A 12,551-nucleotide genomic window follows, 5' to 3' on the forward strand; every position below is an offset into this window, starting at 1 on the left:
ATTTCAGTTTTGCCTGATTAAAAAAGAATATATCTCAATAACTCTTGTCTTGTTTAAATTCCAACTGCAATGTTTACAGTATGAAACATGGAGCACCCTCCTCTGAAATAAAAAATTTTCTTCTATCCAAAAATAGAGTAAAGCTACTTAAAAAGAATGTAACTCAGGAAAATATCAAAACCTATTTTGTTTGACTTAGGTATGTCAAGTCAAATTGTAAACTGCTGGAATAGCCACATTCACTTCATGGTAATTTCATAGGTAATTTCAAAAGTTTTAAAAGAAAGATGAAGAAGCAAAAATAATTCTGGTTTATTAGGGGAGCTCCACTCATCCCATATCCCTTACCTCATCACTCTATAGCAGGGGTCAAGCAAACGAGGGCCTGTGAGCCATCTGCCTCAGTACCTGTTCCTGCAAATAAAGTTTTATTGGAACAGAGCAGCTCATACATTTAAATAGTGTCCATGCTGCTTTTATGCTAAAGGCAGATCTCTAATTACATCTGAGACTGCATGGCCTGCAAAGCTTAAATTATTTACTCCCTGGCCAACCTCTGCTCTATACTGTAATGGATTGACAGATGCCGGCAAGGCCTCAATCCACTAACCCTAAGATGCGCCACAAATGAAACCATGAGCCTGGCCCAGAGGTATGCAGACAGAGAATTCCCCATGGGATGGGTAATCAGGTAGACAGGCGTGGCACCAACCTAACTGAACATTAGCCTGGCCATTCAAATCACCCCACAGGATTCACAGAAGTGACTCTACAATATTCACCATTCCAACCTACAAGCTCCTAACTTCCTAATCAACCCAGAGTGACAACTGCAGCTTTCCTCATCTGGTGAAACCTACAGCTCTATTAAAATAAAATTCTTAGGCTTCAAAAGAAACCCAAAGTTCTCCTTAATCCAATCCAGCACAATTTTCAATCTGTAAGAACATATGGTCTACAGGAAGTAAATGATCTTAGTGTCATAATTCTCATTCACAAGGTCTCTGAACCACTGAATTTCAACTATTCTAAGAAAGGTTGTGTGTGCTTCTCATGGGCTTCTCCCACCCCATCTGAAAGCAACTCCTTAAAACTCTCCTTCAATCCACCATATGGCAATGAAACACAATTTTGGCAAGGCACAGACTGAGGGGCTAAAAACATTCAGTTGAAAAAAACTATGGAAAAGAAACAATGAATGAATGTGAATGGGAACTAGGAAAACTGGATTCCGGTCCCAGCTCATTCACAAAGGAGTTACAACCCTGGGTGAATTGTTAAAATCTGCCCATTTTTAAACTTGTGCCTCAGTTTTCTCCTGTGCAAAATCAATGGTTCCCAACAAATTTTCTGCCTCTACAACCTTTGCACAAGCAACTTTTATATTGTAATTCTCAAAATATCCTAGGGGCATACAAAAAAAAGTCTCCCTCTCTTTTCTTCTGTGCTCATCCTGATGTCCTCATCATCCAAAAGTGCCCCCTGCCTTACTCTGAGTCGTTCCCGTTTATCTCTATACAGCACTTGTGGCAATCCGTAAATATTCTTTCATCTCTAGAATGTAAGTTGCAAGAGAGCAAGGACTGTAGTCCATCATGGACTCAGCTGTATTCCCAAAGTCTAAACCAGTCCACATATCAGGGAGCAGGCACTAGAAATAGTGCTTAAATAAGTAAATTAATGTATCAATTCTACCTCCCTTACTTGCTTTCTCCCTTTTTTTCTTGAGGAACCCCAAGCTTCCTCCAATCTATACTACAATTTGAAGCCACTTTTCAACGTAGCTCACCATCAGTTAGTAACTGCAATATTGAAGCAAAATGACAATAGTGTTTTTCTATTTATTTCATGTAATGCCAAAATGTTAATACTAATATTGTAGTCTTAAAGAATCCAGAACTCATCTAATGGAAGTGAAACTAAATAGTCATGTATTTCAGAGACCAAGTTCAAATATATATACAAATATAAATTAAACTTGGATTGCTCTAATTATTTGCTGAAAAGATAAAGTACTAAAAAAATTTACACTAAACAATGCTTTAAAAAATTCACACTGTGGGGGCGCCTGGTGGCTCAGTTGGTTAAGCTTCCGACTTCAGCTCAGGTCATGATCTCACAGCTCATGAGTTTGAGGCCCACATCAGGCTCTGTGCTGACAGCTCGGAGCCTGGAGCCTGCTTCGGATTCTGTGACTCCCTCTCTCTGCCCCTCCCCTGCTCGCACGCTGTCTCTCTCTCAAAAATAAACAAACATTAAAAAAAAGTAAAAAAAATAAATTAAAAAAAATCACAGTAGACAAAATTACCAATTTTGGTCTCATTATTATTAATTACTAAAACTACCGGTATTCAGGCTACAAAAGACGACTCAGGGAAAATCTAACAGCGAACTTCATATATTTGTAGGGCTACTCTGAAAAAACATAGGTATGTCATATTTTGATCACTGAGGTTTAGCACTTGTGGTAATCTATAAAAATCTCTGAAATCAGAGGGTAAAAATTCTAGAGAAAGAGAGCCTCAATGTGTAAACAACACATTTCTGAAATTACAGCTGTATGAAAGTGAAATGGGCTGGCATGACCCTCTCATCACTAGAAGTGCACAGGTAGAGGATGACCACTGAATCAATCTATGCATTAGGTGGGAAGCTGGTCTTGCTAACTTCTAAAGCCCCAGCCAAGATTAAATTCCAATACTATTCTGGCACCACTCATCATCCTGAAGGACACTGTGAAGTGAAAGTGGGTTTTTAAAAAAACTACAACTGGGGGGCACCAGTGGGTGGCTTAGTCAGTTAAGTGTCCAGCTTCGGCTCAGGTCATGATCTCACCGATCGTGGGTTTGAGCCCCGCATCAGGCTCTGTGCTGACAGCTTGGAGCCTGGAACCTACTTCAGATCCTGTGTCTCCCTCTCTTTGCCCCTCCCCTGCTCATGCTCTGTCTCTCTGTCTCTCTCAAAAATAAAGAAACATTAAAAAAAACTATAACTGCATGGTGGTGAAGAATACAATGACTACTAGTCAGGTGTGGTGCTGTTGCCTGGATTTATATTAAGGCAACAGCTCTTTTACCCACTACTGCTTCTACTGCTTTTGTAACGGTTCCCTGAGAGGGTCCCTAGGAAGCCCAGGCTCCTTAGGCTACATTTTGAAAACCCCAGTTCTAGAGATCCTAATGGTCGAAGTTTCTACAATAAAGATGAGAGCAAACAAATGGGAAAAATAAAAGGAAGGACATCTCTACTTGCCCGCAAAATAAAATCTCCATTCAGTAAGGTGACTTAAGCTAAGAATTCATGGGAGTACTCTACCACCACCATTGGTCAATACCAACATTTTATCTAATTTAACATATGTTCGTCCTAGTAAGAGTAGCTTGTGAACAAAATTATCTTGTCAATTAGACTCTCTGCCAACCATTAAGTTTTTGAAGCCAGTGGCCCTCAGATGCACTCAGCTATTGCTACAACAGCCTCACAGTCCACCAGGAAATACAAATCACACAGAATACACAACATCTAACAGCATGCAGCACCCACGTACCCCTCACCTTTCTCACATAACAAAGAGGTGTGCAACTCTCAGGAGCAGGTAGGATTTAAGGAAGGCGGAGCCAGGCCAGAAAACTGTCAACACCTGTGAAAATGTAAGAGTGAAAGCCTTTCTCGTTCTCTGCCACATCTTAATTCTGGAATTTATGTCCTTAAAAAAAATTCCCTTGAAACCTGCATTTTCAGAGAGAATGTCCCTGGAAATTCTGCATTGAGATTCTCACAGCAATTTGAAAAAAGGAAATCTGTGAGCACCTTTCAACGGTAGAACAGGATTTAAAGGAGGTTTCTGTCACTAGCAGACCTCAGAAGAACAGAACGGACAACCATCTAGTACAAAATGTGTAAAGTGCCAGCACTGCCTAACAACATCTACAAAGCCCAACTCTGAAAATGATTCCATGGGAACTGTTTCATAAAATATTTTTATGATCAGAGAACCCCTGTTGCCCCACAATTTGAATCAAGGGTTGCAGTCTTTAAAGATTAAAAATTATTAAGCACAGAAGCAATTTTAAAAATTAGCCTAAGATTCAGTAAAGAGAAGTAGAGAAAACTAAAAAAATAAAACTACATAAATACATGCCCAAACGTGATTACATAATATGTACACTGTATAACTTGTGGGTAAGTGACCAGCATAGTAACTTTCAAAGGCTTTTCAAAGGTCAAAGACAGAAAATGCTTCTAGAAGTAGAACTGCACTGCTCTACTACTTTGCCTATGAATCTTATTTAAAAGACCATTTGTAACAAATATAGACGAGCTACTGAAGAAAGACTTAACAGGCTTTCAAAAGTGGGGGAGAGGACAGGAGACAGTAAGAGAACCAGCATCTATAAAGTGTACTAGGAAAATAACAAATAATTAGAATTCAGTGAAACCCTTTTTGTAAGCAACTATCATGTGCTCTGCAAAAAGAAAAGTACCTCAAATAGTAAAAACAATTTTAGATTAAAAACTGTACATTCACAGTTCAGACATATCAAGTGATCATTTAACAAAGTTACGAGCCCTAAGAGCTGCTAAAATGTATAACAAGTGAAAAGAACCCATGAATACGAGATTTAATTTACACGATCATCTTTACGAGAAACAGTTGTAAGAGGAGACCATCTAGAAATCTTTATTGGGGAACAACTTTAAAATAATTTTAATGACACAAATCAGTCATAAAAGAGGAACCATATTCCTGACATGTGGAAAAGGAAAGAAAACTGAACAAGCATACCAAATTCTGTGAGTTCAGAAATACAGGTTGAGATTGCCATTGGGGGAGATTAAGTATAGTCAGATAGTGACCATTTCTTAAGGCTCCACCTAATATTAATCTGGAAACACTCCTCTCAAAGGCCTCTTCAAGCCAAGTATTTCTAGGTTGCTTACTGTGAAATCCACCTCCAAAAGGGTAGCCACAAGGATGTGAAACACGAAGTCCCAGCCCTTTCAAAGTTTGTGATACAGACATGAAGACAGACACATGTAAGTAAACTAATTAAAACAGAAGTTAAACCTAAACAAGACTGAATCAAAAAGCATCGATGTGACAGGAACTCCAAAGGAGCTGCTACTTCTGACTGCTGGGTTAGAGACAGTGGACTGCAACTGGTCCAGGACAGCTGAACACCTCTCCTAGAGGTGGAGAGAGGGTCCGTTAGGGTGCTCTCAGAGCAGGTCTGGACTAACAGCAGGAAAGAAGGACAGAAAGAGTCAGATGGCATTTATTTTTGGATAGAATCAACATGGGCACTGTGTTTGGCACACGCAGAAGCCATCACTTTTGTCCATTCTAAGCAATTTTTTTGCTTAGCACATTAAGAGTTCTCTTCGAACACTCACTTATACTGCTGGTAAAAATGTAAACTTTCTGGAGGGCAAATGGCAATCTAGATTAGTCTCAAATGTGTATACCTTCAATACTACAGCCACTTCTAAGAATTTACTCTGAGAAAACTGCCATACCCATGCACAAGGACTTAGCTCGGAAAAACTTCACCATAAAGTTATTAGGATAGTGCATAAATAGAAATGTAGTTGTCCATCACAGACCACTGGTTCAATAAATTATTTTCACTGAATAGTAACACAGCCATTTAAAAAAAGGACGCTGATCCTTACGTAAGACACAAAAATATTTTAACAAAACTAAAAATCAGCCGGTAGGGTCAATCCATATTTCTTTCTAAAAGAAAAAAGTACTTATGTACACATACATTGGAAAAAAGTCTGGATGAATATACAACAAAATGTTACTACTTTTCCCTAGGTAGTAAGATGACAGGAATATTGTTGTGTTTTCTTTTCATGTTGCTTTATTACTTGACTTTTTACAGTGAGCAATAAAAAGTTGTTTTAGAAACAAACTGCTTTTGGGGAAAATTCAGTTTTGTTTTGATTTAAAGAGGATTTCTTCCCCTAAGTCTATGCCAGAGACTTGCTTGCTATCTTACTATGGATGCCATAATTTGCAAATTTTGTACTGAAGTCCTAAACCTAAGCCTCAAACATTTAGAACTCATTCACAGACTCCACATCCATATACATTTTTAATACTAATCAGAGAGGTATTGATAGATAAGCTTTCCGTGGTTACTGAGAGAGCCTTGCAAGCTGTACTTCTAACATCATGAGCTATGTTTACATTGGCTGCTCGGATTCTTGACAATCAGAGAAAAACCAGAAATCTAGAAGTCAGGAGCCTAGAGATCATTGGTCCTAAAATCAGAGCCAACTAAGGACATGTGACAGGACAAGACCAAGTCTGACCCTGAGAACACAGTGGTCAATGATATCAAGGTAATGAGTGGTGGGTTAAGCATCCTACTCTTAGTTTCGACTCATGTCATGACCTCATGGTTCATGGGATTAAGACCCAAGTAAGGCTCTGCACTAACAGTGTGGAGCCTACTTAGGATTCTCTCTCTCTCTCTCTCTCTCTCTCTCTCTGTCCTTCCCACCATGTGCATACATGCTCTCGCTCTCTCTCAAAATAAACATTAAAAAAAAGAAGAAGAAGAAGAAGAAATCAAGGTGATGAGAAAAGAGGAACTTGACCATATTCTATGGTCATGCACCAGGACTGAGATTCTTGAGACCTGGGAAATCAAACATAAAAATTTATTCTTTGGGGCATGTGATAAAAATAAAAAGAACCCAGGGAAGAATGGAAGAAAAAAAAATCAGAGGAGCAAGAGTCCAATAACTGCTGAGTCCAGCACAGATTAATGTGTGCCAATAAGAAACTGAAAATAATAAAGCAGTCACACTTCATAGCATGGCTGAGTTTGCAAATGTAAAGGTAGTTAGTAGCATGATCAGTAACTTCAGCTGCAAGGTTGGCAAGACTGCCTCTAAATCATAAACTGGACTTATTAAGGGACCCTGCAGCTAGCCCACAGTGAGTCACCAATACCAGCTTTGGTGTCAAAAGATTATAAATGAATGAATTTCAAGACCCCACAGAACAAGAAGAAAGTCATGATTACATGAGATCCAACTCTGTATGAATTTATGACTTGTCAGTTACTTACGGGCCCAGGTTAACAGTAAATCTGTGTAGTTCGACTATAATGCAGTTTTGTTCCTTAATTAATCCACTTGTTTCCCAGGTCTCAAGTCAAAGAATATCAATCAGATAGATGCCATTTCAGGCCAAATTTGGAGGTTCAATTGCATACAACCAACAGTTCCTTTCATGATTTGGGTACATCAAAAGAAAAGGGCAGAATCACCAAGGCATCCTCTAGAGCACAGTGGAATCATCTGAGGAACTTTTTTTTTTTTTTTTTTTTTTTTGTGAGAGAGAGAACGAGCGACAGATGGAGAGGGGCAGAGGAAGAGAATTATCTCAAGCAGGCTCCACACCCAGCACGGAGCCCGATGCGGGGCTCAATCCCATGACCCTGGGATCACGACCTGAGCCAAAATTAAGAGTCAGATGCTCAATCAACTGAGCCATCCAGGCACCCCTAACCTAGGAACTTTAAAAAATGAGATGCTTATGTCTCACCTCAGATATTTTGATTCAATTGGCCTAGGAATTTAAGAATCCTGGGCACTAGCATTTTTGAAACTCTCCAGGTACAGACAAAGCTGAGAACCACATTCTAGTATGAAGTTGGCTGGCTTCTCATCAGCCAAAAAATGAGTGGTTCTGGCCGAACTGTAGTTTATCAAGTATTTTCAGCAATGATCTCCTACAACTCTAATTTAATAAACATAAAAGCTCCACTTCTTTTTTCACAATAACAGAGCTCTCCCTGACATGAAATAGAGAAATAACAACCCCAATAGGTGACTACTTGTGGTTAATAGTACTTCAACAGCTGGAAACAATGCCAAAATTAAGATGTCCATCTTTGCTATTCTGAGGACATTCTGAAATCCACACCCTTTTACTGGGAGATTTCCACTTCTATCTTCCCCATCCCCACTCCAGATGCCTGTACAGATGAATAAAAGATGGGAAAGAGGAAGACTGGCAGGAATCCTGGTTACTATGGCAGCAAGTAAATGAAATGCCAAAGCTCATGAAACGGATAGTGAGAGCAGGAATCAGGTATACATCACTGAGCTACCTGTCTTGTGGACTGCTCTCCCTCACGCACAATTCAGTTCCCTGCCTTCATCTTACAGTTCGGCCTCTGCAGGGAGTAGGAGGGCAGCACTGGAATGACAGGGAGACCAAGGGAGGTAAGAACCCGCAAAAGATTTAGTGACTAGAGACAATAGGGTTATTAAAGAAAGAATCCTATTTTATATCCTGTGAATCTTCTAAACATCAGTGTACGAGTTTAGCAAAAAATGTGTTCGTCGACTGGGTTAAGAGAAGTATTTTTTTTAAATATGCACTGATGGAGAAACTTGGGCCTTGGCAAGAGCCAGATCTGCATTACCCTACAGACCAACTGTGTCCACCAACCAGGTCACTGCAGGGGTGCTTAACTTAGGAGGTGAGAGGAAGGCATTTGAGGGATTGCACTACTCTGAAGAGCAGGAGGAGCAGGGTATAAAGGCATAGTGGAATTAAAGGAATAAAAACATCCTTCCAGATTCAGTTACTTCCTAGAAGTGTGCTTCTCCTCTGCGATCCTACACGGACCGCTCCCATTCCACACACATCTTGCAAGTACAACTACGTCGAGTACCATCCCCTTCCTTAACTAAGCTTCTTCAAGGTTGCATCTATTCATCTTTACTACATGCTGGAGATGCAACGCAACTGGCACACAGAATGTGTTTGCTAAGTATTTGATGAATGCATAAGTCAAAGAATAAATGGAAAAATGAAGGGATGGAAGTTGCTAACTGCACTTTAATTCACTGAAGAGAAAGAAAATGCTAAGCCAAGTCAGAAAATTCAAGGAGAAATAAGATATTCAACTGCAAAGAGGAAAACAGCACCATTTGTTTTCAAAAGACAGATATGCATAATAAAGCTAAAGCACATCCTGTTAGTCAAAAACAGATGCACAGTCAAGGAAGAAGGAATAAACAGGTAAAAGACTGATAGAAAACAAAGACACAGCCAGACTCATAAAGGTGCTTCCAGACTTCTAAGGATTCTTGGGACATAATCAAGAATCATGGACATTCTACTCCTAGAGTGTACAGGAAATGTTACGCATCCAACTTCAGGACTCTGAAAAGCTAGGACAACTTCTGGAAACCGAGTCAGCAGGTCGTGCTGTCTCTACATACCAAGTAGAGACAACAGCATTGTACATTGTCTTCCAGAGGGTGTGACAATGAAATTTCCTATTACAACCGGAAGGACAGTGAAACCAAGGGAATGGTAGTCTTCACTGTTGTGTTTACTTCCCACCCCTACAGTCTAACGTCAGTAGTGTGTACCCTGGAGACTGTATTTGCTGATTTAAACATATAAAAAGGGACGTCAAAGTGCCTCAAAGTTGTCTGGAAAAAAAAAAAAAAAGACAGGTAAAGGCTCTCTTGCACACCCAAGAGAATGAAAAAGATAAAGCTGGATTTTGAGACTTAAGAGTACCTTTATCTTGAATATTTGTCTTCAAATACTCAAAGGGAAAAAAGGTAACACTTCAGAGGCAGAACTTGAGCTATCAAATTAAAGAGGCAGACTGGAGGTAAGAAACCCCTTTAAAATCAGAACTTCCCGGGGGCGCCTGGGTGGCGCAGTCGGTTGAGCGTCCGACTTCAGCCAGGTCACGATCTCACGGTCCGTGAGTTCGAGCCCCGCGTCGGGCTCTGGCCTGATGGCTCAGAGCCTGGAGCCTGTTTCCGATTCTGTGTCTCCCTCTCTCTCTGCCCCTCCCCCGTTCATGCTCTGTCTCTCTCTGTCCCAAAAATAAATAAACGTTGAAAAAAAAAAAAATTTAAAAAAAAAAAAAAAAAAAATCAGAACTTCCCGTAATTGAAGTGCACCTTCTGGGAGAGCCGCTGACAAAGTTCTAGTTCTTGCGGGTGGTGGTTACACGGGTGTTTGCTTCGCAGGTACAGTGGATCCTCATTACGTGCGGAATCCATACGTGCCAATTCGTCTACTAGTGAAAACTTATTTGTGCCGCCCAGGTGGACACTCTCACCAACTTCTGCAGTCATCTGCAGACACACGCATGTGGACACTGGTGGAAAATGTGCCACCCGACATGCACATTCCCGGCTGAGGCCCAACAACCGAGGCTCTGCCTTCTTGTTTCAGGTCTCCCATGGTAATAAGCAGGTGTCTTTTCTGCGGTCCACATAGTGCCATGTTTTCCTGCATTCTGGTGCTTTTTGTCAATGCTGCTTAAAATGGTCCCCTGAGTGTAGTGACATGCTGTCCTAAATGTTCCTCGGTGTAAGAAGGATGTGATGTGCCTTACAGGAAAATTGCATTAGGTAAAGCTTCATTCGTGGCATGGGTTAGGATGTTGTTGGCTTTGAGCTCAATGATTATGAATCAAATATATTAAATATAATGTCTTTATCAGAAACACACATAAAATGAGGTTATGTATCAGTCAGTTAATTAAAATGTGACCAGCCAGAGGCTCACAGGAACCCAACCCTGCATCTCCTCAAGGGGCAATGACTTGTATTCACGAATTCAGCGTTAGAGGCCACTTTACAGAAAGTAACTGCCACAAATAACAAGTAGCAACCATACTTACTGTGCTGTATACCAGTTCATTTTCATGGGACGGAGTATGTATGTTAAACTCCACACACAAAAAATGTTTTCGTAGGTGGGCTTCGTGCATCGTACAGAAGAATCAAACACACAATTCCTGAGGCCCCTTTTGAAATGTGAACCATCATTAGCTCCGCGCTTTCAGAGACCAACAGAATTTTAAAACTCCAACTGTGCTTCTGGTCGTCAACATGTTCTTTTTGGGAAGGACTGAAATGGGCTATAGACTCAGAAATGTCAACTTTCAAATACTAAGCAAAGAGCAGATACCAAAACTTCCCAGTAAGTTGGAAGTTGCAACACAAGCATCTAATTATGCTCCTTCTGAAAAACCTACTAGAACTACAGTAAAGAGCTTTTTATTGTGTGTGTTTTGTTTTTTTTTTTTTTTTAAGGTACAACTCTGAAAGAATGAGGAAGACAAGACGGGAACACAGCAATTCAATCTGGAGAAGAAAGAAAATATATGAGAGAAAGCAGCAATGGGGAAAACCAAGAATCAACCGTACTTAACAATGGAGAATTCCTCCAAAGATCCAAGAATTGGCAACACGGGGTATGCCTGTGAAAGTGGGGGTGAAGTAAGAGGCTAAAATAAAGTCTGTCAAAAGCGTAAGGAGAAACTGGATCCTTAGATGCGTGTCTGGACGTTTATTCTCTGGAGTGGACAAAACAGAGAGAAACCTCTGGACTAGGAGACACACACACAGCTCTAAGTGGGGGCACCACACCAAAAAGAGACTGAGGAAAAAAATGCATACTGAATGATGAGACCCCTGGGCTCTTTCCCCACTTAGCTCCCAGAATAATGGCCCAAGGCCTTTCATCCTTCAGTCAAAAACTCTTAAGACTATTCTTTGGGCAATCTGACCTGTTCAAAAGATACCACAGGAGTCATGCAACAAACAGCCAGGCCATGAAGGCCAGACAATGAAGCAGACAAGCTCCACCCACGCATTCAGTAGTCCATTCTGTTAAACCAAAGACCGCATACATTTGAGAAAAGCCTTTAACATGAGAGCTCAACACAGAAAAAACTGAAGTAAACAAACACTGCAGGAAGAGAAAACACTATCTTCAGAGATGAAAAGATACAGCAACCATGAAACAAGAGACTAGAAAAAAGGAAGATTCGGGGAACAAAGCAGCACTGATAAAGTAAATATCTGAGAAATTTTTTCAACAGAAGGGTTGGAAGATAAAGTTAGAAACACCCTTAGAAAGAGCAAAAAGACAAAGACAATTAAGAAAATTAAAAAACAAGAGACTGTATGAAACTGGACCAGTCCACATGATCCAAAGAGTTGAACAAAATTCAAAGTTGAAAAAACTCCTTTTTTCCAAAAAGGAGAAAACAGAGAGTAATCATCCTAGAAATAAAAGACACTCGGTTGCCAAACTGAAAAGAGCCCACCGAGGGCCAGCACAATGGAAGAAAAACTTTCAAGGCATGTAATAATGAAATTTCAGAACACTGAGACTAGAAGCTAGGGAAAAAAAAAAAAGTCTTATGCTTACAAAAACTGAAGAAAAATACTTTCCAATCTACAATTCCATATTCAGTAAAACTCTTAAAAACATCTATACACCTGCAAAAACTTTAATTCTAAAGAGTTGTAAGATTGAAAAATGAGTTACTGTGTCAATATTATCTGATTTCTTGCAGCTGGAAAAGGGAGTAATGGGGAAAGCTAAAAGAACCTTCTAGCGCTGGTGTAGAATTAGGAGGCATCAGATGTATATGAATACCCTACTTCTGTATACTGAAAAGGGCCCAGAAGAAGGGCCATGTTCACCCCTGTAAAGAATGGGCACACCCAGACCTTGATTTCTAAATTCCATTCCC

General features: G+C 40.1%; 2 protein-coding genes across 4 annotated transcripts in view; both read right to left on the reverse strand.

Annotated features, from left to right (window-relative positions):
• MRPS6 (mitochondrial ribosomal protein S6) overlaps positions 1–12,551 on the reverse strand; it is a 66,881-nt gene that overhangs the window by 18,286 nt on the left and 36,044 nt on the right. The window lies entirely within an intron of this gene.
• The window catches only part of SLC5A3 (solute carrier family 5 member 3), a 37,354-nt gene continuing 36,052 nt past the window's right edge, over positions 11,250–12,551 (reverse strand). The window contains exon 3 of the mRNA XM_045501461.1: positions 11,250–11,497. Coding sequence (XP_045357417.1) covers positions 11,357–11,497 — 141 coding nt within the window. The 3' untranslated portion in view covers positions 11,250–11,356. The remainder of the gene's footprint in view (positions 11,498–12,551) is intronic.

Source organism: Leopardus geoffroyi, chromosome C2 (assembly GCF_018350155.1).
Source record: "Leopardus geoffroyi isolate Oge1 chromosome C2, O.geoffroyi_Oge1_pat1.0, whole genome shotgun sequence".
Lineage (NCBI taxonomy): Eukaryota > Metazoa > Chordata > Mammalia > Carnivora > Felidae > Leopardus > Leopardus geoffroyi.